Source organism: Dendrobates tinctorius, unplaced genomic scaffold, assembly GCF_039654945.1.
Source record: "Dendrobates tinctorius isolate UK_male_01 unplaced genomic scaffold, ASM3965494v1 ptg000138l, whole genome shotgun sequence".
NCBI lineage: Eukaryota > Metazoa > Chordata > Amphibia > Anura > Dendrobatidae > Dendrobates > Dendrobates tinctorius.
In genome coordinates, this window is record NW_027361806.1 from 3,854,441 (window position 1) to 3,880,530 (window position 26,090).

At 50.0% G+C, this 26,090-nt stretch overlaps 2 protein-coding genes across 2 annotated transcripts; one reads left to right on the top strand and one right to left on the bottom strand.

The window, feature by feature from the left end:
- Positions 1-755: 755 nt before the first annotated feature.
- Positions 756-15,891, bottom strand: HECTD3 (HECT domain E3 ubiquitin protein ligase 3). Its single transcript, XM_073544427.1, has 22 exons — positions 15,758-15,891; positions 11,536-11,904; positions 11,049-11,209; positions 10,597-10,689; positions 10,384-10,519; positions 9,796-9,911; positions 9,487-9,600; positions 8,458-8,540; positions 7,827-7,992; positions 6,783-6,864; positions 6,438-6,620; positions 6,265-6,317; positions 5,987-6,051; positions 4,455-4,558; positions 4,055-4,174; positions 3,899-3,988; positions 3,534-3,740; positions 2,450-2,579; positions 2,301-2,375; positions 1,398-1,479; positions 1,243-1,314; positions 756-1,057 (listed from the first exon to the last, which is right to left on the bottom strand). The coding sequence occupies exons 2-22, from the start codon at positions 11,854-11,856 to the stop codon at positions 973-975; spliced, it is 2,538 nt and encodes an 845-aa protein (XP_073400528.1). The 5' UTR covers positions 11,857-11,904; positions 15,758-15,891; the 3' UTR covers positions 756-972.
- A 2,176-nt stretch (positions 15,892-18,067) lies between these two features.
- On the top strand, positions 18,068-24,805 carry UROD (uroporphyrinogen decarboxylase). Its single transcript, XM_073544428.1, has 10 exons — positions 18,068-18,224; positions 19,600-19,712; positions 20,601-20,680; positions 20,771-20,833; positions 21,163-21,360; positions 21,437-21,598; positions 21,674-21,811; positions 22,199-22,299; positions 22,481-22,547; positions 24,060-24,805. The coding sequence occupies exons 1-10, from the start codon at positions 18,202-18,204 to the stop codon at positions 24,216-24,218; spliced, it is 1,104 nt and encodes a 367-aa protein (XP_073400529.1). The 5' UTR covers positions 18,068-18,201; the 3' UTR covers positions 24,219-24,805.
- Positions 24,806-26,090: the final 1,285 nt, after the last annotated feature.

The window sequence follows — 26,090 nt, forward strand, 5'->3', positions numbered from 1 at the left end:
TTACATTACTGATCCTGAGTTACATCCTGTATTATAATCCAGAGCTGCACTCACTATTCTGCTGGTGCAGTCACTGTGTACATACATTACCATTACTGATCCTGAGTTACATCCTGTATTATACTCCACAGCTGCACTCACTATTCTGCTGGTGCAGTCACTGTGTACATATATTACTGATCCTGAGTTACCTCCTGTATTAAACTCCAGAGCTGCACTCACTGTGTACATACATTACATTACTGATCCTGAGTTACATCCTGTATTATACTCCAGAGCTGCACTCACTATTCTACTGGTGCAGTCACTGTGTACATATATTACTGATCCTGAGTTACATCCTGTATTATACTCCAGAGCTGCGCTCACTATTCTGCTGGTGGAGTCACTGTGTACATACATTACATTACTGATCCTGAGTTACCTCCTGTATTATACCCCAGAGCTGCACTCACTATTCTGCTGGTGCAGTCACTGTGTACATACATTACATTACTGATCCTGTACTGATCCTGAGTTACATCCTGTATTATACCCCAGAGCTGCGCTCACTATTCTAGCTGTTATTAGAAACAGGCATCAATCTCCGCACAGAGACTAAACAAGAAAGGAATGCTGAGAGGCTTCATCTGTTTGCAGATATCACACAGGTTAAGACACAGAATACCTACTAGAATCCCTTTAAAACAATGGCCCGAGCCACAGATGCCAAGCTGCAGGTGGCGCCCCCTCTAGGTGGGTAGAACAGACACAGGTTTACATTTGGTTGTTGTATTTTCTCGGATACAGTCAGAGCAATATACAAAAATAAAAATGACACAAGCACAGCCGGCGCCGGGACGTCTGCACAGGAGCCGGGTGACAGCGAAGCGTCTCTGGTGCAATTACTGGTATTAAAAGTCCATAGGGGAAAAACATAAATAAAGCACGGTTCTCCCGGCCCGGCGGACGAGCGTCACCTCTGCCGCCATCTTAGTCCTCCCACGGACTCATGTCTGTGTCGATGGCCACACAGTTGTACGCAGCGTAGCGCAGCTTCTCCTCGCAGATCTTGGCGCTGAAAAAAAAACATGGTACAAAGTAACGAAAAGCGCTCGTGTTCGTGGAGATGGCGGCATTATTTACGACAACAGAGAGGAGCAATGAATGATGGATTCAGGAATCCTCCGTTCCACGGTGGCACATGACTGTGGTGATAACAGATGAGCAGAGCCGGGGCGGCGGTGGGTGCAGATACTGTACCTGGGGTAGTTGGGGAGGTATAAAGTGCTGGAGCAGGTGGAGGATTCGGGGAGGGAGTCAGTAGTGTCGGAGCTGAGGACAAGAAATCACATGGTTATGGGACGACGGAGCCGAGACCCCCAGACGGCATCTCCTGCACACACCATCGTACTCACCCGGATTTATCCGGATAAATATATATCGGCGCGGGAAGACGACTGCGCCCGGTGACGAACCTGAGGAAGCGGCTTCGATCCTCTGAAAAAGACAAGAACATTTTGTAGGGCTATGAATGTAACAAACTGCTTATACCCGCCATCTATACCCTGTGGATCTCCCCCTATTACAAAACTACAACCCCCAGCATGCCCTAAGAGATGAACAAAGGAGTTGTACATTTGCAGAAGACAGGTTAAAGAGGTTCTTAAATGGTTAAAATTGCAACAGGCAAATTTGCAATTTACCCCTTATTAAAAGTCCTCTCCATTCTCAAGGGTAGAGGATTTTTTAATGCCATAGTTACCAACTACCTCTGCCGTCTCAGAGTGGCCGATCCTAAGCTGACCGGATCGCTGGATCTGAACTTTAGTGCGTCTGCGCTCCTCTGACTGCAGAGGTAACAGCTGTCTCTGTAAGCAACATGGTAGACAGCACAGCTCGGAGCCGTGCTACCACCATGCTGATAGTCTGAACTGTCCATCTTCAGGAGCGCACCGCCATCCAACAAGCATGGAATCCGGGAGGCAGAGTAGCGGTGCGCTCCTGCAGAAAGAGGACGAGAATATCCCTTTAAAGTCCACTGTCCCAAATATACAGGGCGCAGTTTGCCATGAACAGCAGCAAAACAGTCAGTCGATTCCCACTACGGCTGTAAGGACTGGGGTTATATCACAGGTTATGGACCACAGTTGTATATATAGAGGGGTAAGGGTCACCACAAACAGCAGTAAAACCCCCATTATTCTGTAGAGGAAGAGCAGCTCTCTACGACAGTGTGGGGTTTATATGTGCTCAGCCCGATGCGTTTCGGTCCCATAGACTCGAGCACTAATACTCCGCCACGGTCAGAGGACACTCACCATTTGTGAAGTTATTTAGCGCCTCCCAGAAATATTGGACTCGAATATCTGTTGGTTCCAAATCCTCAAAGCGAGCTGCAGAGGACACGAAACGCGTCAGCACCGACCCCACTCTACAGACTATATACATAAGCCATGTGCAGACTTACTGAGCTTTTTTAGGGCCTCCACTGAGATCTCGGGGTCTCCGCAGACTCTCTTTTCCAGCTCTTGCCAGGTGAGAAGATCCAACACTGCCTGAGGAATGACTTTCAGCAGCCCGGCCTGGATGGCTCTGGTCTACAAAACCAAGAAACATGGCAGCAAATGATTCATCACAAACTGCAGGAAAGTCAGAGGAACTGCTACAGGAAAGCTCCATAAACATTAGTGAGTGCAGCTCTGGAGTATAATACAGGGTGTAACTCAGGATCAGAACAGGATCAGTAATGTAGGTACACAGTGACTGCACCAACAGAATAGTGAGTGCAGCTCTGCAGTATAATGCAGGATGTAACTCAGGATCAGTAATGTAATGTATGTACACAGTGACTGCACCAGCAGAATAGTGAGTGCAGCTCTGGAGTATAATACAGGATGTAACTCAGGATCAGTACAGGACCAGTAATGTATATGCACAGTGACTGCACCAGCAGAATAGTGAGTGCAGCTCTGGAGTATAATGCAGGATGTAACTCAGGATCAGTAGTGTAATGTATGTACACAGTTACTGCACCAGCAGAATAGTGAGTGCAGCTCTGGAGTATAATACAGGATGTAACTCAGGATCAGTACAGGACCAGTAATGTATATGCACAGTGACTGCACCAACAGAATAGTGAGTGCAGCTCTGGAGTATAATGCAGGATGTAACTCAGGATTAGTAGTGTAATGTATGTACACAGTGACTGCACCAGCAGAATAGTGAGCGCAGCTCTGGAGTATAATACAGGATGTAACTCAGGATCAGTAATGTAATGTATGTACACAGTGACTGCACCAGCAGAATAGTGAGTGCAGCTCTGGGGTATAATACAGGATGTAACTCAGGATCAGTAATGTAATGTATGTACACAGTGACTGCACCAGCAGAATAGTGAGTGCAGCTCTGGGGTATAATGCAGGATGTAACTCAGGATCAGTAATGTAATGTATGTACACAGTGACTGCACCAGCAGAATAGTGAGTGCAGCTCCAGAGGAGGCAGACTGATCAGACCTGCAGACACTTCCTCCTCCTTGTCTGGTCTCTTACCTGCTCTTTACTCTCTTCCAGCCGCGCTTTCTGCACCATTTGGATGAATTCCAGGCGGTCCTCGTAGCGCACGGATATGTTGCTGCCGCCGGGTACCAGCTCCACCATTCTCTGATCACTGAGGACCGTGGTGTATGTCAGTTCCCCACCAAACTTAAACTCAAATGTATCCTTATCCATCAGCTCCATCATCTCTAGAAGCTTCACCTAGCAGAGAAACAGCGCCCCCAGCAGGTCAGGACATGTACTGTGATTACACGTTAGTCACAGACGGGTCATACATGAGACACAATGATGGGGGTGGGCAGGTGCCCCTCACCGGGTGGCCATGTTACACGATATATAGTCAGAGACCCTGGACTTACAAGTAGAGAATCGACGGCCGGGAAATCCTTGCTCCAGCTCACGTCCTCTGCCGTCAGCTGCTTCCATATGAGGCCGGGTAACGCCAGGACCTGCGGGCACAGGGCGGTCAGCGGAGAAGGGACAGAGAACCAGAGCACATAGAGGAGCTACAATACCAGGAATTCTTTCCCCCTCAGAGCTGCGCCCATCAGCTGCCCGATCCAATTGTACTTTGTCAGATCCTTGCAGGATGGGTTGGGGACGTACATATCCCGCGCTTCCCCGATGCCGTTCCCCTGGAACAGAACAAGTCATAACATGTAAATGGCCGATACCATTGTGGCAGACAGAGATGATACAACCTATAAGCTCAACTTCTCCATCACAAGCACTGAGCATCACGTGATCGATAACAGCTCATGCCAACCATGGGGATCACTGTGCCAACCATGACTGACAACTGCCAGCGTCCAGCAGCTAATGTCGGGTAAGGACAGCGCCACAATCTTGCTGACTGTTTCCAGCAGAGTTGCAACATGTGCTCTGAAGGCAACATTAAGCTTTAGGCGATCTCACCTGGTTTGATGTCCGCACGAAAAATGGCAGCGGCACCGGAGAATCAGCAGAACTGGGGCAGAGCTCCTCTGATATATCAGCCAGACTGTCTCGAAAACCTCCACCTGTGGAGCAGAACATTAAAAAATAAACTAAAAACATAGTGTCGCATTGTACAGAATGACGCCACCACAGAGTTATAGTCGGCTGGAATAGCCGGGCATAATAATATCAGTAGAAAACACCACACAGAATGAATCAGTTATGGAATGTATGGCACATCACATCATTTGCCTAAGTAGCTGAGGATGATGTTACCTCTGACAGCGACACCATCAGATGGAATCAGTGTTCTGCACAGAACAGTCTACCTGATCATAAATGACTAAGAGGGATCATTTATTAATAAAAAAAAAAAAATCATGAAAAGTATGTCAGTATACGGTTAGATTAAATAGGCTGTTGGTTATTACTACCATGCATTTCTATGGTGAGGTCACTTTGACATTACAAAGGCTATGCTTGTGCTACAGAGCTAGAAAAGGGGTTGGATACAGTCCTAGGAGACAAAGGACATTCCAGCTTCTGGTAGTAGAAATTAAAAAAATATTCAAAGATTTAAAAATCCATGAGACTAAAGCGTGGAGCAAGAAACAAGACGGCCGACGCGGTTCGAATGCAATACAGCCGTTCTTCCTCAAGACCTGATGGGAAAAATTTCCCATCGATCCCAAAACCACAGTGAGTGAATCTGATAGGATAAAAGTCACAAGACACTTAAAACTATGCAAAAAACCCGACAAAACACATTTGGATACATTGAATGAAATAAACAAAACAACAATTAGAATGCCTAATAACGGCACATGACATAACGGCGCAAGTGTAGACCGCGGGGGATCTAGTTCCCAGATTAAATATCCAGAAGGTCTACCTGGTGAGCAGCAGCCTTCTGGTATCCCCTCCCACAGCACGTCCCTTACCCTTTCGATGCCTCACACCGGTTTTGTCCTCATACCGAACAGATAATGATTTGTGTACTATACTGAATGGACGATACTGGACTGGGGACTGTTGGACCACACTAGGGGAATTTTTCCTATTATTATCTTCATTCAGATTGGTTCTAACGTTCGCACACAGTCAGGCTCTGTTCACACGTTGCGTTTTTGCAACCTTATTTTTAATGCAAATTTTCAGCTGTGTTTCAGAGTACCAGCAAAGTCAGAAATCTCATGCGCACATATTGTTTTTTTGCTGTTTTTTTTTTAGTTCCTGACTGTTTTGTCAAACAGTTGCCTTTTTGCAAAATGCAGCATGACACTTTTTAGTGTTTTTTTTTTTCCAGCGTTTTTCACCCATTGAAAGCAATGGGTGGTGCAAAAACCGCTGCAAAAAAATGCAGGTATCAGGGTTTGCTGCATTTTTGGTGCCGAAACCTGATGAAGTTGCATTAGATTATTTTTTATGCACTCAATGTTATCAGTAGAATCCCCCGCGTAAAATTCATGAGGCCTCACGGTCACCCCCGGGCTCTCCCCCCCACTCCGTACCTTGATCAATGATTCCCTCTGCAATGAATTTACACTCCCACCATTGGTCGTACCGCACCGGCCACCTGAAGGGACAAACGGGGGCGTCATGATAATGAACTACTTGTCATAACAACGGAAATATAGTAAAATTCCATTAATCCGATATCCGATCAGGGTCAAGATGATGAAATTCTGAACTATGATACGGTCACAAAAAAAGTCTCTAAAACTTCCAGAGAACAGGATGGAGCATCGCAGAGATGCAATGTACAGATACGAGGGGCGGCTGCACTGACCGGTAATCCAGCGGCTTCTCAGACTTGTCGGTGGGCTTCAGGCCTTCATATACCTGGGGGCAGAGATTGTACAAAAATAACATAAAATGCAGCAAATTATTAGTGGTTTTCGGGGGGTCTTCCCTCCCTGCGGCGGTCTCCATGCATATTGTCCGGCTTAGACCTCCGGGTACCTGGCTGAAGACGGTCTTCTTGTAGGTGGGGTCCAGAGCCGGGTTGTCCCTGTGCTCCACCGCCAGCCTGCGGTTTATATACAGACGGGGCATGAAGTTGGGCTTGCTGGTCTCGGAGTCCTTCAGGCACTGAGTGATGAGGGGGCAGCGGCGTTTGGACAGAAGCAGGAACTGCTTAATGTGCTGAAATCAGAGGGACGACACGATGAAGGACGAGGCCCAAAAATAAAAACTTTCTAATAGGCGTCATTTAAGCTCAGAGAGGATCAACTAGATTGGAAGCAACTGAAGCAAACCCTCAGCTGTGAGAAGTAACAGGTCAGGACAGTGATACAAGAATCTCACCTTCAGCTGGTTGAAAGTGCCGACACTGTGATCCCAGACGGGAACGAGGTGATGGAGGACGTTGTCCAGCAGCCGGACAAATCTGGAGGAGGGAAAGGTTATAAAATATTCTCTTATTAAGGATCGTTCGACAGGGCGCCCGTCGGTAACAAAAACGGAGGCAGTGCAGGGCCGTACACGAAATTATGAAAGGCGCCTATTACAGCGCCATCTGCTGCATCATTGTGCCGAAATTCGGCTTTCATTACTATGTAAATTAGGCCTGCATGTGCACTGGTGGGTGCATGAGTGTACCTGCGGTCTACGGCTCCTCTTTGCTTGTCCCTGCCTTGATTGACATATTACAACAGTGGTGATGTTCTGCGGCAGAGCCTCTGTCTCCGCAGTCAATCTGCGGCAGAGCCTCTGTCAATCTGCGGCAGAGCCTCTGTCAATCTGTGGCAGAGCCTCTGTCAATCTGCGGCAGAGCCTCTGTCAATCTGCGGCAGAGCCTCTGTCTCCGCTGTCAATCTGCGGCAGAGCCTCTGTCTCCGCTGTCAATCTGCGGCAGAGCCTCTGTCTCCGCTGTCAATCTGCGGCAGAGCCTCTGTCTCCGCTGTCAATCTGCGGCAGAGCCTCTGTCTCCGCTGTCAATTAATGAGGCAAAGAAGAGCCGTAGTCTGCAAGCGTGCCGATATGTCCCCTCGTGCACATGCAAATCTAATTTATGTAGCAATAAAAGCTGATTTTGGTCCAAACATGCAGCAAATGGTGCCGCTATAGGTGCCATAAATAATGCTTTATGCTTCCCTATACTGCACTACCTTCATTTATGCAGGTGGGGTGTTACTGGTAGGTTCCCTTTAATTATCTGACCACACAGCAGCCGCGTATTCAGTTCCATGTTACCGCCCAGATCTCCTGACCTGAACTAAGAGCCCCATATATACCAGGTCAGTACATACGGCCCCTATATGCTCATGTGAACAAGCTCCTAGTTTTGGGGGAAACCAATATGGCTTATATAAAGCAAATCTGCCAGGACATTTTGTCACGTGCTCTGACCTCTGGATGACTGTGGCTCGCCGGTACAGGACGTCAGGGTCAATGGCTTCCAGGCGTGGGTATCGTACCAGGTTGGGAGGGTGAAACATGTCGGCTGTCATCCCCAAATCCCTCTCCTTAGAGGACTTAATCTTTATCCCACGGATTCGGACGTCAATCCCTTCATCTACAAGAAGAAACAGAGAAAGTAGATATGAAGCCTCCAGCACTATAAGTACCGTGACCTACTAACAGGCCATGTATTTTAATTTATCAGCAATTTAAAGATCTTTTCTGCACAATAATTGGGGACATTGTTCCTCGCAGTCTTGAAGCAGATGCTGATCAAGTGCTGCGCTCACAACTGAGTGTTTGTTACAATGCGTCACTCTGGTCAATCCACAAAGGAAAAAAGCTGCGTGAGCAGGACTGGGATCAGGCTTGGTTTTAAAACTGGGGATGTAAAGAAGAAGGTATCCATTCACTGACAGCAAGCAGAGTAAGAACTGGGGCACAGAGTCTCCGAATAATGAATTACACAAGGGTGATGCCGCTTTATTTGCAGAAGATTAGGCACCGTCCCTTTATATAATAGGCCATGAGAGATGAGATGAGCCCGCCATCTCCGGCACTCCCTGGTTCACCCACTCACCAAAGCACTCAGTGATCCGGATCTCGATGACCGGGATGTGCGAGGTCATGTCGTCCAGGACACACACGTCTCCAATGAGGCTACTGCGGAGAGAGGAGAGGGCAGACACACAAAGTTACGGATCTGAAGCTCTAGCAGTAAACGCAACTGGATCGGTAATGGATTATACATTTGGATCTACAACTAACGATCAAGAGGTCGTCAACCAAAGAGACTGAAAGGGTTTAAAAAAACGAATCGCCTCCTACTCCACCTCCCAGATCCGTTCATGAGGATGACTTACTGGGGTTCTAAAGTTTGGAAGTTATCCCCTATCCATAAGCTTAGGGATAACTTCCCAATTGTTCGGACCCCCCCCCCGATCCCGAGAAGCGGTGCTCTGCGGCTTCATTCATTCTTACAGGAACACCGAAAACAAAGATCAGCATTCTCATAAGAATGAATCGAGCGGAGCTGCGCATGACTGTCCATGGCTCCATTCACGAGGCCCCGGTTCTAAGAATCAACGGTCAGACTCCCAGTGATCGAGAAGTTATCCCCTACCCCATGGATAAGGATTAGCTTCCAATCTTAAGAATACTACTTTAGAGGGGTTATTCGGCCTTAAGCTACAAGTCTGAAGTCACTCTATGTGAATCGTCACATTGTGATGATTCTCCGGTACCAGTGCTGGAATCTCATGTGATTTGCATATTATTGGCTACATTCCAACTAGACTTGCATTGAGCGAGGCTGCGCACGTCTAGTCGGCATGTGACCGCGTGTATGAAAATCACATACTTGTGGTCACGCGCTCGCCGTCAGCACTGGAGAATCCTCACAGCGTGCATAAAGTAACTGCAGACTTGTAGCCTCAGGCTGGACAACTCCTTTCAGGGATTTTCCAGGGTTTACTTTTCAATGCAAAAAATAATAGGGAGTAATCGCCGAGGTGCAAACTTAATTAGGAATCTGCTATAAAAGGCCAATATTAAGTAACGACATCCGAGCCCTCCTGTAATACCTCCTGCCTGTGCCCCTCATACTTACTCCTCTATAATGACATCATTGAGTTTCTTCAGGTTCTCCCTCTCGCCCCCATAGACCATGACTCGCTTGGGCATGTAGTTCTCGTCCGTGGAGTCGACCGTCAGCATCAGCTTCCTGTACGACGAGGAGAAACGTTAAAGCGTGCAACCAGGAACACATAGTGAGCCACAAGTAACACAGGCTCCGCTGGTGACTATGGGTCTTGTAGTTCGCCAGGCTCTGAAGTCCCAAGGTACAGATGAATCTGCAGGATTATTTGTGATTATCAGCGCATGTAGGTCCCCTGCGCTATATACTGCCCACTCTTACTTGATGATGGTGCCTTCTTTCATGTGCAGCTGGATCCAGTGCTGCCCATGGGACCCATCGCTTTCCCAGTAGGTGTCGTGTTGTCCGTCAGTCAGGGCGGACAGGTTGTTCTCCTCCTGTAATGACAGATTTCATGAGTCGGGACTTTTTTTCCTGACCACAAAAAAAAAATCCCAATAAATATCAGCCCTGCTGGCGCTGGGAAAGCTGGGTGACAACAAATATGGCTCCCATGATAGCTCCACTGTAGGCAGTTGCACAGCTCTGTGTCGCTGCACCTGCCTTCCTTAAGGGTGGCATTGACCTTGCAAGGTCCCCGATTTTGCAAAGGGCGCTGCATTCGGGAATTGGGAAGGGGGATTTACAGAAGGTGCAGAGGCAGGGCGATCCAATATCAGAGGAGGGCGCCACTTTTGTGCACTGACAGTTATGGAGCGGAGCTATATTGTCACCTCGCAGTTGGCAGACGGTCCGACCATCTGGTTATTGGCACAGGGCGGGGTAATAAAACACGACGGGGAAGCAAAGGTCTACAGATATGAGCAGAGGCTACGTGCTCGCAGTGAGGCCACATCACGGAGGCCGTACCGTGGCTGATGACACGTTGATGCTCTCCACAAACTGCTTCATGTTTCCCAAACTCTCATCCTCTTTCCCCACGCGTTCATATAAGAAGTGAACCAGATCCTCGTCGCACTCGTACGTCCAGGACGGAGGAATAAACCTGCGGACGAGGGAAGGGCGGCACTCACTGCGTATCCCCCACGGTTTAATGCCAGTACCTGTATAATGAGTTCTCACCGTAATTTCGCCACGGCCTCCGCGTCCGGCGGTGTGATCTGGGGTTTCTTGCCCAGGCGCATGGAGTATGTGGTGTGCACGACGTCTTCCCATCTGCGGACGAGGAACAACTGCCGGTTAGCAATGCGTTTTATTTACAGCACCGTGCAAAAGTTTTAGGCGGGTGCAAAAAAAAAAAAAAAAAAAAGTGCTGCATAGTAAGAAGCTTTCAAAACAAAAGAGAATCCCATCCTATCTGGTGGCCGTCGTCACTTTTTTTGCCACTTCCCAATTGAGTTTTGGAAGGAACTCGGCAGGAGATTGTTCCAAACATCCGGGAGAACCGACCCCAGATCGTCTGTGCATTTAACACTTCCATTTTTAAAAGCATTTTTAGCTTTGCAGCATTTCTTCCACATCTGCCTAAAACTTTTGCAGAGCGCCGGCCGGTGATGTGTAATTATATAATTTACCTGCTGAGGTGCTTGAAGTCCACCCCGAATAACTGCTGCTGTCTGTAGGTTTTATCGGCCGACTCGACCAGGACCAGCCTGTCACCGCCCTCGTCCTGCCTGCAGAGAAGGACCCAGCCCTCCGCCAGGTCGCAGCTCTCTCTATACTCCTCCATCTGCTCCTGCAGAAAAGAGACCGGAGTAAGAAGCTGTGTCACTCCACTTATGGGGGCCTCAGGGCTCATCCAATTGGTGCACTGGGGTAGAAGTATATTACGTGCTTCACTTTACCCGATACTGATCCGGAATGACATACTCCAGTCACATCCAGAGCTGCATGCACAATTTTGCTGGCTACTTCTGAAGGTACTGTGTTAGACACTGAACCAGCAAGGGGCAGAGCCTGACTGCAGCTCTGGGTGTGACCGGAGCATAAGGCACCAGCATTAGGAGGATTATATGTGTCCTGCCAGGATCACGATTTCTGGCGTTAGCGGTGAATTCCCACCTTGCCAAGCTTCACCCAGAGGCCATTAGCGTTTCCATATTCCTCCCCAGTGGCTCGGACACAGCTTCCCTTACGGACTTCCACCGTGGCACGTGACAGCTTCTTCAGGTTCTGCTTGGAGAACCCCGGGGCCTCCCACACAGTGAGCAGGGAGCGGGCGGAGGATGCGGTGCTGGGGTCCTTACAGATTTTATACAGCACCTCCCCAGGAACGTAGCACAGCACCTCGGGGAGGGGGACAGCGCGGCGGAAGCAGTCAATGCACTCCAGTACACAGCGGATATGGGCCAGGAGCCGGCGCGGGTTGTTGGCGTCCTGCATGGCTGCAGCGTTCACAAGAAATGGGGCGAAGGGGCCCCGAAAACTTCACTGTAAAGGAAGACAATGAGAATACATGTAATACATGGAAACAAAGTATCAAGGAGACATGAAGTGCAGGGTGGAAAAGTGAAGGTGCCCTATACGGTGGAGGTGCCCAAGATGGTGGAGGTGCCCTACATGGTGGAGGTGTCCTACATGGTGGAGGTGCCCTATACGGTGGAGGTGCCCTACATGGTTGAGGTGCCCTACATGGTTGAGGTGCCCTAGATGGCAGAGGTGTCCTACATGGTGGAGGTGCCCTAGAGTGGAGATGTCCTAGACGGCGGAGGTGTCCTACATGGTGGAGGTGCCCTACATGGTGGAGGTGTCCTACATGGTGGAGGTGCCCTATACGGTGGAGGTGCCCTACATGGTTGAGGTGCCCTACATGGTTGAGGTGCCCTAGACGGCGGAGGTGTCCTACATGGTGGAGGTGCCCTAGAGTGGAGATGTCCTAGACGGTGGATGTGCCCAAGATGGTGGAGATGCCCTAGACGGCGGAGGTGTCCTACATGGTGGAGGTGCCCTATACGGTGGATGTGCCCAAGATGGTGGAGATGCCCTAGACGGCGGAGGTGCCCTACATCGTAGAGGTGTATAAGATACCGGAGGTGTCCTAAATGGGGGGAGGAAAACCTCAATTACATCCCAGTATATGGCCAGCCCTGAAACGACCGGGTCACAAGAGCTGACAATCTACATGGTCCATGTGATCACACCGTGCTCCAGGCTGTGGTGGTGACAGAAACACCCTCATATGTCACACAAGTGTCCGGCGCTGACACTATAGGTGACTCACAGAGCTGTTTATTGATCTATATAAGGAACATGCCTGATCCAACAGTCCCCAAAATATGGTGCAGAGGGGGCAGCGAGCACATGACCCAATAACATATTCAGGATGCACCCCCCATACTGATGGGTCTGCCATGTGAGCCCCCATAAGTGCTGGCAGAGAATAAACAGTATGGCTCTATATAGGCGCATGGTATTCAAAGGTGACTGAGCGCTCACGGATCCTGTATGAGCAGTGCTATATGCTGGAGATCTATATGCTGGGATGAGACTGAGCACTGCACAGATCTATAGGGGATGAGACTGAGCGCCGCACAGATCTATAGGGGATGTCACTGAGCGCTGCACAGATCTATAGGGGATGTCACTGAGCGCTGCACAGGTCTATAGGGGACGAGACTGAGCGCTGCACAGATCTATAGGGGAGGTCACTGAGCGCTGCACGGGTCTATAGGGGACGAGACTGAGCGCTGCACAGATCTATAGGGGAGGTCACTGAACGCTGCACAGATCTATAGGGGATGCCACTGAGCGCTGCACGGATCTATAGGGGAGGTCACTGAGCGCTGCACGGATCTATAGGGGATGTCACTGAGCGCTGCACAGATCTATAGGGGATGTCACTGAGCGCTGCACAGGTCTATAGGGGACGAGACTGAGCGCTGCACAGATCTATAGGGGAGGTCACTGAGCGCTGCACAGATCTATAGGGGATGTCACTGAGCGCTGCACAGATCTATAGGGGAGGTCACTGAGCGCTGCACAGATCTATAGGGGATGAGACTGAGCACTGCACAGATCTATAGGGGATGACACTGAGCACTGCACAGATCTATAGGGGTTGAGACTGAACGCTGCACAGATCTATAGGGGAGGAGACTGAGCGCTGCACAGATCTATGGGGAAGTCAATGAGCACTGCACAGGTCTATAGGGGATGAGACTGAGCACTGCACAGATCTATAGGGGATGACACTGAGCACTGCACAGATCTATAGGGGATGAGACTGAACGCTGCACAGATCTATAGGGGATGAGACTGAGCGCTGCACAGATCTATGGGGAAGTCAATGAGCGCTGCACAGATCTATAGGGGAGGAGACTGAGCGCTGCACAGATCTATGGGGAAGTCAATGAGCACTGCACAGGTCTATAGGGGATGAGACTGAGCACTGCACAGATCTATGGGGAAGTCAATGAGCGCTGTACAGGTCTATAGGGGATGACACAGCACTGCAAAGATCTATAGGGGATGTCACGATCTATAGGGGATGACACTTAGCGCTGTACATGTCTATAGGGGATGTCACTGATCGCTGTACAGGTCTATAGGGGATGTCACTGAGCGCTGTACAGGTCTATAGGGGATGTCACTGAGCGCTGTACAGATCTATAGAGGATGAGACTGAGCGCTGTACAGATCTATAGGGGATGTCACTGATCGCTGTACAGGTCTATAGGGGATGTCACTGGGCGCTGCACAGATCTATAGGGGATGTCACTGAGCGCTGCACAGATCTATAGGGGATGTCACTGAGCGCTGCACATATCTATAGGGGAGGTCACTGAGCGCTGTACAGGTCTATAGGGGAGGAGACTGAGCGCTGCACAGATCTATAGGGGAGGAGACTGAGAGTTGCACAGATCTATAGGGGAGGAGACTGAGCGCTACACAGATCTATAGGGGAGGAGACTGAGCGCTACACAGATCTATAGGGGTGGAGACTGAGCGTTACACAGATCTATAGGGGTGGAGACTGAGCGCTACACAGATCTATAGGGGAGGAGACTAAGCGCTACACAGATCTATAGGGGAGGAGACTGAGAGTTGCACAGATCTATAGGGGAGGAGACTGAGCGCTACACAGATCTATAGGGGAGGAGACTGAGCGCTACACAGATCTATAGGGGTGGAGACTGAGCGTTACACAGATCTATAGGGGTGGAGACTGAGCGCTACACAGATCTATAGGGGTGGAGACTGAGCGCTACACAGATCTATAGGGGAGGAGACTGAGCGCTGCACAGATCTATAGGGGAGGAGACTGAGCGCTGTACAGGTCTATAGGGGAGGAGACTGAGCGCTACACAGATCTATAGGGGAGGAGACTGAGCGCTACACAGATCTATAGGGGAGGAGACTGAGCGCTGTACAGGTCTATAGGGGAGGAGACTGAGCGCTGTACAGGTCTATAGGGGAGGAGACTGAGCGCTGTACAGGTCTATAGGGGATGTCACTGGGCGCTGCACAGATCTATAGGGGAGGAGACTGAGCGCTGTACAGGTCTATAGGGGAGGAGACTGAGCGCTGTACAGGTCTATAGGGGATGTCACTGGGCGCTGCACAGATCTATAGGGGAGGAGACTGAGCGCTGTACAGATCTATAGGGGATGTCACTGAGCGCTGTACAGATCTATAGGGGATGAGACTGAGCGTTGCACAGATCTATAGGGGAGGAGACTGAGCGCTGTACAGATCTATAGGGGAGGAGACTGAGCGCTGTACAGATCTATAGGGGATGTCACTGAGCGCTGTACAGATCTATAGGGGATGAGACTGAGCGTTGCACAGATCTATAGGGGAGGAGACTGAGCGCTGTACAGATCTATAGGGGAGGAGACTGAGCGCTGTACAGATCTATAGGGGAGGAGACTGAGCGCTGTACAGATCTATAGGGGAGGAGACTGATCGCTGTACAGATCTATAGGGGAGGAGACTGAGCGCTGCACAGATCTATAGGGGAGGAGACTGAGCGCTGTACAGATCTATAGGGGAGGAGACTGAGCGCTGTACAGATCTATAGGGGAGGAGACTGAGCGCTGTACAGATCTATAGGGGATGTCACTGAGCGCTGTACAGATCTATAGGGGAGGAGACTGAGCGCTGCACTGACCCCATAGGGAGGACATGCTGGATGCAGATCTGTAGTGGCTGCCATGATGCAGGACACATCCTATAGCTTCTGGACCATACATTTCTATGGAGGGTGAGGAGGACTATATACGGGGCAGGGGCAGCCAGCACAGTGCGGGGATCACAGAACACTGCACAGCAGCACCGAGCTCACCTCCGGCCCCGGAGCACCGCGCATCCCAGGAAGAAAGAACCCGGAACTACCGCTACCGTATATCACCGAGGAGACGCGCCCCCGTGCTGCAGCGAGTGTATAGAGAGCGGGTGGTGCTGTGAGGACGCGCTCAGGTACACGCTGTGGATTGTCCTTGTATATTCTGTGCCGCCTGTGGTCTTTATTTGACCCCCTGGGATTAATTTATTAATTTTGCCTTTAAAATAAATAATAATATGGGGACTCGGCACACTGCATCTCAACTGATAGGATTAGATACAGCAGCTCAGCATATAGTGTCACACTGCTTGGATACACAGACACTCACTGTTGTGGGGGACGTAATGTGGTATTTCGGTGGCGGTGTGCCCTCCACGACAGCCGCTCCGCTCATTCTCTGTGGGACGTTGTGTTCGGCTTTCTCCGGCCGTCCTCTGTAGAATGATTGGCGCCGGCGCGCTGTCGCTGGATTCTAATGGTGCCCCTACTGCTGATCAGTGCAGGGTCCCGGCGATCAGACCCCGGCCATTGTCTCCCATCCTCTCAATATTCCTCTAAAGTCTCTTTAATTCATTAGATAATTTTACTCCCGTCTTGTCGGCGCGGGATCCTCCAGGATCTGCCCGGCTGAGCGGCATATGATGACTTTCATCTGAGAACGAGTCTTCGGGTGTCTGTGACCGCAGAGGCCGGGGGTACCTGTGACCGCAGAGGCCGGGGGTACCTGTGACCGCAGAGGCCGGGGGTACCTGTGACCGCAGAGGCCGGGGGTACCTGTGACCGCAGAGGCCGGGGGTACCTGTGACCGCAGAGGCCGGGGGTACCTGTGACCGCAGAGGCCGGGGGTACCTGTGACCGCAGAGGCCGGGGGTACCTGTGACCGCAGAGGCCGGGGGTACCTGTGACCGCAGAGGCCGGGGGTACCTGTGACCGCAGAGGCCGGGGGTACCTGTGACCGCAGAGGCCGGGGGTACCTGTGACCGCAGAGGCCGGGGGTACCTGTGACCGCAGAGGCCGGGGGTACCTGTGACCGCAGAGGCCGGGGGTACCTGTGACCGCAGAGGCCGGGTGTACCTGTGACCGCAGAGGCCGGGGGTACCTGTGACCGCAGAGGCCGGGTGTACCTGTGACCGCAGAGGCCGGGGGTACCTGTGACCGCAGAGGCCGGGGGTACCTGTGACCGCAGAGGCCGGGGGTACCTGTGACCGCAGAGGCCGGGGGTACCTGTGACCGCAGAGGCCGGGTGTACCTGTGACCGCAGAGGCCGGGTGTACCTGTGACCGCAGAGGCCGGGTGTACCTGTGACCGCAGAGGCCGGGTGTACCTGTGACCGCAGAGGCCGGGTGTACCTGTGACCGCAGAGGCCGGGGGTACCTGTGACCGCAGAGGCCGGGGGTACCTGTGACCGCAGAGGCCGGGTGTACCTGTGACCGCAGAGGCCGGGGGTACCTGTGACCGCAGAGGCCGGGGGTACCTGTGACCGCAGAGGCCGGGGGTACCTGTGACCGCAGAGGCCGGGTGTACCTGTGACCGCAGAGGCCGGGTGTACCTGTGACCGCAGAGGCCGGGGGTACCTGTGACCGCAGAGGCCGGGGGTACCTGTGACCGCAGAGGCCGGGGGTACCTGTGACCGCAGAGGCCGGGGGTACCTGTGACCGCAGAGGCCTGTCCTCTCCGGACTCCACTCCGCCCTGCCACTGATTCCTCTGTCCCCTCTGGACGCCTCTGTTCTCCTCTGCCCCCTACATATAAATGTGGTGACCTTTGTCGCTGGGGTCAGCCGCAGACCCTGATTCTGTATATACGGTGGGCCAGTGCAGTTACATTAGAGGGGTCGCTGCAGACCCCTGTGCTGTACAGAATATTCCGTGTGACGCTGGGCGCAGGCCTCCATAACCCGCGGCCTGTAGTCGGACGTGTCCACACAGCGCTGCATGTTTCCAGGGTGATTTCTGACCTGTAAGCCCCCAAACTCATTGGCCGCACTAACTATGTAGAGTGCTATATAGTGTAAATGACACTTCACAGTCAAAAGTAAGAAGGAAAAATATCTGGGACTTGTAGTCCACCAGGACTAGTGCCAATATCACTCATATACGTGACGTCAGAGTCTGCAGCAATTCACCACATTTATTATTTCATGCGCCTTTAAGTGCGCGCATTCTATGATAAGTACGGTAAGGTCACACTGACAGCCGAGTAACCTCTTCCGGCCCCTCTGTCCGGTTGCTTAGTAACGTTCTTTGTGTTCTCAATCCTGATTGGGCAGCGGGGAATCCTCTAACCAATAGCTGTCGTCCTTTTAATAGGGTCGGTAACGCTGAGGGGGCGTGGTTATTAGATAAGTGAACTTTACTCTATGGCTGCGCCCATGGGGAGGCGTGGACGGAGGAGGCTGAGGGTTGTAGGCACTGCACTGACATTTCCTTGCACACAGCAGCATCATGGAGCAGCCGGAGCACCTGCTGTGAGTATAACCGCGCTCTGCTGGGGGGAGGGGAGACGCCCCTCTAAGTGCTGCAGGTTTTGGGGTCACTGTGAGCTTTAGAGGGTGTTTTGGGCTCCTGACCTGAGGTCAGCATTGTATGGCGCCATGTGTGAGGGGAGGAGGCTGAGCTCTGCGCTTCAAGTGTCACTTATAGGGAAATATTGTTTTTGTTTCCTGCAGCAGTGACCTCAGAGACTGTGCTGAGAGGGCCTGCCACTAATATGCCGCCCCCGAGTGACAGTGCGCTCTGCACCCCTGGTATCCGAGCTTGTCAGCGCTCAGCTCCTGCAGTCGCAGGCTGAGGACGGCTGTATTACACCGCCGGCACCTGCTCGGCTCCCTGCTGCAGCCTCGGGCCATACATTCCTGTTTTGGGGTCTCTATCAGTTTAAACCTTCCAGTCCGCGGTGCTTGTCTGTGCCCGGACCCCACTAACTGCATGTGTCAGCAGGGTGGAGCCCCTCCATATCCCCCTTTGAAGGTTTTGTCTGCAGCCTCTAGATAACAGGATCCGACTCTAAAGCCGCAGGCGTGACACGTGAGGGCGATAAGGGGCGCGCCGCTGCTCATCCACATGGTCGAGGAGGGGGGTTCTTAGAATTTTTGCTAGTCGATTTAGCCTTGTTACCAGTCTCCTCCATGAGGGGCTGCGGAGATGAGCAGCGTCACATTGCTTCACACCACTCGTTATAGAAGATGTAAATATAACAATGGTGGCTGCAAAGGTGGGATGTGGGGGGGCCACTGCAGGGCTGTCGGGGGCCGCTGGAGAGGTGGGATGTGGGGGGGCCGCTGCAGAGGTGGGTTGTTGGGGGGCCACTGCAGGACTGTGGGGGGCCGCTGGAGAGGTGGGATGTGGGGGGCCACTGCAGGACTGTGGGGGGCCGCTGGAGAGGTGGGATGTGGGGGGCCACTGCAGGACTGTGGGGGGCCGCTGGAGAGGTGGAATGTGGGGGGGCCACTGCAGGACTGTGGGGGGCCGCTGGGGAGGTGGGATGTGGGAGGCCACTGCAGGACTGTGGGGGGCCGCTGGAGAGGTGGGATGTGGGGGGCCACTGCAGGACTGTGGGGGGCTGCTGAAGAGGTGGGATGTGAGGGGGCCGCTGCAGGACTGTGGGGGGCCGCTGCAGAGGTGGGTTGTTGGGGGGGCCGCTGCAGGACTGTGGGGGGCCGCTGGAGAGGTGGGATGTGGGGGGCCGCTGTGGGACTAGGGAGCCACTGCAGGACTGTGGGGATCCGCTGCAGGAGAACAGGAGCTGCACCGTCTGGTAGGTGATGGGCGCAGCCTCTCCAGGGTAATGACACTATATTATGCGCCGTTCGCTGATCAGTGATTATCATCTTTCTATCTCAGGCCCAAGGGTTTCCCAGCTCTGAAGAACGATACCTTCCTCCGTGCCGCTCGGGGAGAGGAGTGCCGCCATGTGCCGGTGTGGTGTATGCGACAGGCGGGCCGATATCTACCAGGTCGGTGGTTCTATAGAATAAGCTAATGTTCGTCTCCCTGTGATCTCGGCGGGGAGTGCTAGCATCTAGCACCACCACCCCAGTGTAAAGCTAAGGCTTCTTTTACACATGCTGGTTTTTTGCAGGCCGTATCGCCGCAATTTTTACGGTCTACCGCAATAACGGACCTCAAAAAACTTGCAGTTAGAAAAAACGTCGGTCCGCAAAACCGGAAGTGACTGTGCACCGCAAAAACAAACTTCCATTTGTTTTTGCAGCCCTATTGATTTTCAATGGGGGCCGTGAAAAAGATCGAGCAGGCTCTATCTTTTTTCACAACCGTACGGCGCACTGTGGAATTTTTGCTGGCCGATTATGTGGCCCCATAGAAATCTATTAGGGCCGCAAAAACACGATAAGTGTAAAAAAAAAAAAAAAAACCTAAGCAGCTTGGTATCACTACTGTATTTTATATTACACGGATCCTTTGGATGCAGCTCTGGAAGTAACCGGAGGATGAGAAGATGTCACCTGTCAGATGCATTTTTAAGCTTCTTTCTCCTGTTTTTTTTTTTTTTTTTTTTTAAACTAACTCTACATTTCTTATTCTTGTCTTGAATTATCTTGAGCTTTTAAACATTTTCTAAGATCTCCTGTGAGAAGATATTTTCTGTGTCTCACCCTATGACAACACTTCCGGGCGTGTGCATTTCGCAGTGCCTTGTTAGCTGCTCACTAGATTTGATCTACAGTAATGTGATCAGCAGTGATAGACGCCGATCTGATGATTGGCTGCCGCGAGGCCCCGTAACCCTATGATATACCCCCATACCCAGCTTATGACAGCTCGCTCAGTGCTGCCTCCTGGTGGATGGACTTCATGTCATGTTTCCCTCTCTACTGGTGCAGAATTCCGGGAGACCCGCGCTGCTCAGGATTTCTTTGCTTCGTGTCGCAGTCCCGAGATTTGCTGTGAGCTGACGTTACAGGTAACGCTGGGGATGGGGCTGGGAGGGATATTGGGGGTTGTGCTCCTATTAAGCAGTAATATTATTTTCCTTTACCTTTTTATTTTGCAGCCCCTGCGCCGGTTCCCCTTGGATGCTGCGATTATCTTCTCCGATATTTTGGTGATTCCACAGGTGATCTGTTTTTCTATATTAGCCCACTCAGAGTGTTTGCAGACATATGTGGGTAGAGATAGGTAAAAAGCTGATGCCATGACACTTCTTCCCACACAACCGGGTCATACATAAAGCAAAATCAAGTGGCCAATTCTATAAAGTCTACTTTATCAATAAGTGCAGTATGGTGCAATAATTATTTTTACCAGCAGAGGGCGGGAAACACCAAAAGACCTAATAGGAAATTGCACCAACCTTAAATCCTCTGCAGTTCTGCACAACCCTTTAAGGGCCATACACATTCCTAGAACTTGTTTTGACTGTATTATATTCTTCCCACGGTCCAGGCACTGGGGATGGAGATCCGCATGGAGCCAGGGAGGGGACCGGTATTCCCAGAGCCTCTTAAAGGCCCAGAGGATCTGCAGAATCTGAAGCCTGCGGTGGACGTGTCTCAGGAGCTGGGTTATGTGTTTCAGGCGATCACGCTGACTCGTCATAAAATAGCCGGGCAGGTCCCGCTGATCGGGTTTACCGGCGCTCCGGTAAGTGTCACTGACAGTGATGGAGAAGGTGCAGGACCCGTTCAGAGTCGCTTAATGTCCTCTCATCTCCGCACAGTGGACGCTGATGACCTATATGATAGAAGGAGGAGGCTCCAACACCATGTCCAAAGCCAAACGCTGGCTCTACCAGAACCCGAGCGCCAGCCACCAGCTGCTGCAGCAACTCACGGACGTCATCGTGGACTACCTGGTGGGCCAGGTTGCTGCAGGAGCGCAGGTAGAGCAGGATCCAGTGGCCGGTCTCTGCAGAGAGGATGCCGCGTCCTGTAATGACTCTCGTGTCTGTGTTTAGGCTCTGCAGGTGTTTGAGTCTCACGCCGGCTGCCTCGGACCCCAGCAGTTTGCAGACTTTTCTTTGCCGTATCTTCGGGAAATCTCACGCAGAGTGAAGCAGAAGCTGAAAGCGGAGGGGCTGGAGCAAGTACCTATGGTGAGTCCCTGTGCGCACAGTAGGGTCCTGAGCCCGTGCTCCCCCAGACATGTCTGCCACAAAAGTATTGGCTGCATCAGTATAAAAACTTCTGCAACTTTCCAATGCAGTGCGTCAGGTCTTCACTATTTTGAAGATTCAGAATCCAAATTCCAGCCACTGAAATCAAACTGTTGACACAGCTGAGGGTTTGTTACAGTGTATCAGTCAAATTTTCTGCAAGCCGAACATCTGAGCTGCACAAAGCCCCCTTTTTTTTTTTTTTTTTTTTTTTTCCCCTTTTTTTTGTACTTTTACATTGCGATACATTTTGCCTTTAACAACACATTGTATCAGGCTGATGCGATCTCAGTGCTGGATCCATTGTTGAATGATCTCGTCTCACAGATCGTTTTTGCCAAGGACGCACATTACGGACTAGAGGATCTGTCCCAGTCGGGATTTGAGGTGGTTGGACTGGACTGGACGATCCGACCCCAGGAGGCCAGGTGAGACGGGGATGGGGCCAGGGTTATCTGTCCGGAACTCCTCATTGTTTCTCACCACATTCCCAAAGACTCGGGGCTTTTCCTCTATTTTCTGTAAATCTTTCATCTGACATTTAACTCTATTCTACCGTCTAATAAGCCGTACATACCGCAGAATGTCAATGTCAAGCTTTTATTTCAGGGAGAAAACAGGGAAGAGAGTGACACTACAAGGAAACATGGATCCATGCGCTCTGTACGCCAGCAAGGTGAGTGCGACACCTGACCACAGGGTGTATTACAGGGAGGGAACATTTCACACGAAGACTTGTAAACTGAGTCAGATCGTTACAGGTGAAATGTATATATTGGGGATCAGGAGAGTCCATTATGTGTTTCACATTATATTCTTGCACATAGGGGGACAGTATTATAGTAGTTATATTCTTGTACACAGGAGCAGTATTATAGTAGTTATATTCTTGTACATAGGAGCAGTATTATAGTAGTTATATTCTTGTACATAGGAGCAGTATTATAGTAGTTATATTCTTGTACATAAGGGCAGTATTATAGCAGTTATAGTCTTGTACATAGGGGCAGTATTATAGTAGTTATAGTCTTGTACATAGGGGCAGTATTATAGTAGTTATATTCTTATACATAGGGGCAGTATTATAGTAGTTAGTCTTGTACATGGGGGCAGTATTATAGTAGTTACAGTCTTGTACATGGGGGCAGTGTTATAGTAGTTATAGTCTTGTACATAGGGGGCAGTATTATAGCAGTTATATTCTTGTACATAGGAGCAGTATTATAGTAGTTATAGTCTTGTACATAGGGGCAGTATTATAGTAGTTATATTCTTATACATAGGGGCAGTATTATAGTAGTTATAGTCTTGTACATAAGGGCAGTGTTATAGTCTTGTACATAAGGGCAGTAGTATAGTAGTTATAGTCTTGTACATAGGGGCAGTATTATAGTAGTTATATTCTTATACATAGGGGCAGTATTATAGTAGTTATATTCTTGTACATAAGGGCAGTATTATAGCAGTTATAGTCTTGTACATAAGGGCAGTATTATAGTAGTTATAGTCTTGTACATAGGGGCAGTATTATAGTAGTTATATTCTTATACATAGGGGCAGTATTATAGTAGTTAGTCTTGTACATAGGGGCAGTATTATAGTAGTTACAGTCTTGTACATGGGGGCAGTGTTATAGTAGTTATATTCTTGTACACAGGAGCAGTATTATAGTAGTTATAGTCTTGTACATAGGGGCAGTATTATAGTAGTTATATTCTTGTACACAGGAGCAGTATTATAGTAGTTATATTCTTGTACATAGGAGACAGTATTATAGTAGTTATATTCTTGTACACAGGAGCAGTATTATAGTAGTTATAGTCTTGTACATAGGGGGCAGTATTATAGCAGTTATATTCTTGTACATAGGAGCAGTATTATAGTAGTTATAGTCTTGTGCATAGGGGCAGTATTATAGTAGTTATTTTCTTGTACATAGGGGGCAGTATTATAGTAGTTATTTTCTTGTACATAGGGGGCAGTATTATAGTAGTTATTTTCTTGGAAGTGGTGCAATGTAATTTTTTTTTCACTGGATCTCTGTATGTAGAAGGAGAATATGATGCACTGGTCCATAGATCTTTGTCACTTGAATGCTGGACATATTTGCATCTCTTAGTTTTGCCGTTCTGTCATCCATCTTTTCCACTGACAGATCTGATCTTTCTCTCTTGCCCGTTTGCTGCAGGATAACATTGAGGAGATTGTGAAGAAGATGCTGGAGGTGTTTGGATGCCGTGGATACATTGCTAATTTGGGTCATGGTTTGTATCCAGACATGGACCCGGAACACGTGGGCGCCTTCATTTCTGCTGTTCATAAATACTCAGAGAAAAAGGAGAACTGAAGCCAGAGCCGTACAGTGTGTGTGATTCCAGCGCGGGGCAGAGCATGACCGGCACTGGCTCCTGAGGTTAATGACAAGACTATTGTAGCAGAATTAACCTGGACAGAATCAGTAACTGGTGCATCCTCCTTATAGATTCCAGGGGTCGCTGCTTCGGTCTGAATGGAGGAAGCTGCTTCACCTTCTGCTGAGTCGGAGGAAAATGTTACAGCCTCCCAGTAATTGTCTGATCTAATAGAATAAAATGTGTTCTGGAGCCTCCCGGAGGGGATGTGCGGTGTGAGCGGATGTGTTATCTACATGCAGCCGGACAGATGGTTGCTGAATTTGTTTGGCTTCGGTTCTGAATACGATCCGCATTTTTGTTTTTGCAATATTCGTTGAACACAGCCGACCGTCATTAGAGTAGAAATCACCGAATATGTCCGGAACCGATCATTAAACATACATTCAGCACAGATAGGGGACCAATATGGCAAATTCAGAGTCGGTGACCAAATTCGCTCAACTAGTTTTAACTCAAAATCAGTGGGGGGATCAATAGATCCCAAATATTGGTCCTTAATATTAAAGTCCTGGTTAATTTAGCTGGAAACTTTTTTTTTTATTTACAATTTTGGACTGAATCAGAGCAACAAGTTCCTTTACAGGGGGTGCTGTCTACCTGCAGCCACCACTAGGGGTTGCACCCTGCATGCAATTAAAGGGGTTATCAACACTTTGCTGACTTTTTTCGTGCGAGGCAAAGATCTTACAGGTTGGTAGTTGCTAACTACCTGCTTGTGCTACCCGGTCTCTGCTGGCTAAAAGCCATCATGGATCGCTCCTGTAGGCGATTCTGCTGCTTTGTTTGACCTCGTGTCCATCGAGCAGCGCTTCCTCTTCTGGCCTGTTGTGTCGACAGGGCGTCCCTGCTGATAGGTAATGGAGAGTCGGCTTCCAATCGGCATCGACAGAGCAGAAGAGAAGCTGTTGGTCTGGCGATGTGATGTTTCTGGAGTTGCCGGAAGGAGCGGTCAGTGACTACTCTGAGCTGGCAGAAATGGGCACCGGGTAGAACAGGCACGTAGTTGCTAATATTTTTCCTATTGGGCAAAGTCCCTGATCATGCCCTTTAAATTTATAATTGACTTCAACAGTGAACAGTAGCTCCCTCCAGTGGCGGCTGCAGGCTCACATCGTTTCATGGAAATGATTCAGAAGGTTTGCTGATCTGTTTCCAATATATGTTAAAAGGGGTATTTCAGGGGCTCCTCAAATACCCAATTCTCTGGATCGTTGGTGAAACAGCCAGCGATGAGCAAGTTATCCATTAGCCCGGTGTAAGGGATCACTGTCATACTTTAGAACATCCCTTTAAAAATGTGGAAAAATATTCAGAATTGAGAGTCCTCAGTGGTTGATACCTTTTAATGGCTGAGGACTCTCAATTCTGAATATTTTTCTATCTACTGGCTAACATGGTACAAAGATATACATCTTTCCTGTTTAAAAATGTGAGCACTAAAATCTGCATGCCTCTGGTCTGCAGACATCTTAGGGCGCCAATATTGGGTGTAACTGTCAGGATGTAGTCTGCTCTTTTTACATATTCCATAAATCTTTACCCCATAGTCGTCGATCAGGAGAGGACCTGTGTCTTAATACCGCTCCCCTCTCCATGAGGTATAATGTAATAATCGTTACTTCTATGCTGGACATTAGCACTGATCTTATGCAGCACGTATACGGTGCGCCCCATGCTGGACATTAGCGCTGATCTTACGCAGCCTGTATACAGTGCGCCCCCTGCTGGACATTAGCGCTGATCTTACGCCGTGTGTATACAGGGCGCCCCATGCTGGACATTAGCGCTGATCTTATTCAGTATGT

Excerpts from the sequence above, each read along its gene's own strand:
- HECTD3 (XM_073544427.1), bottom strand. The coding sequence starts at position 11,856 with ATGCAGGACGCCAACAACCCGCGCCGGCTCCTGGCCCATATCCGCTGT. Across the intron at positions 8,541-9,486 it reads AATGATGTCATTATAGAGGA|TAGCCTCATTGGAGACGTGT; the intron begins GTAAGTATGAGG and ends CTCTCTCCGCAG. Across the intron at positions 4,175-4,454 it reads TCGTGCGGACATCAAACCAG|GGGAACGGCATCGGGGAAGC; the intron begins GTGAGATCGCCT and ends GTTCTGTTCCAG.
- UROD (XM_073544428.1), top strand. The coding sequence starts at position 18,202 with ATGGAGCAGCCGGAGCACCTGCT. Across the intron at positions 21,599-21,673 it reads AGGTTGCTGCAGGAGCGCAG|GCTCTGCAGGTGTTTGAGTC; the intron begins GTAGAGCAGGAT and ends GTCTGTGTTTAG. Across the intron at positions 22,548-24,059 it reads GCGCTCTGTACGCCAGCAAG|GATAACATTGAGGAGATTGT; the intron begins GTGAGTGCGACA and ends CGTTTGCTGCAG.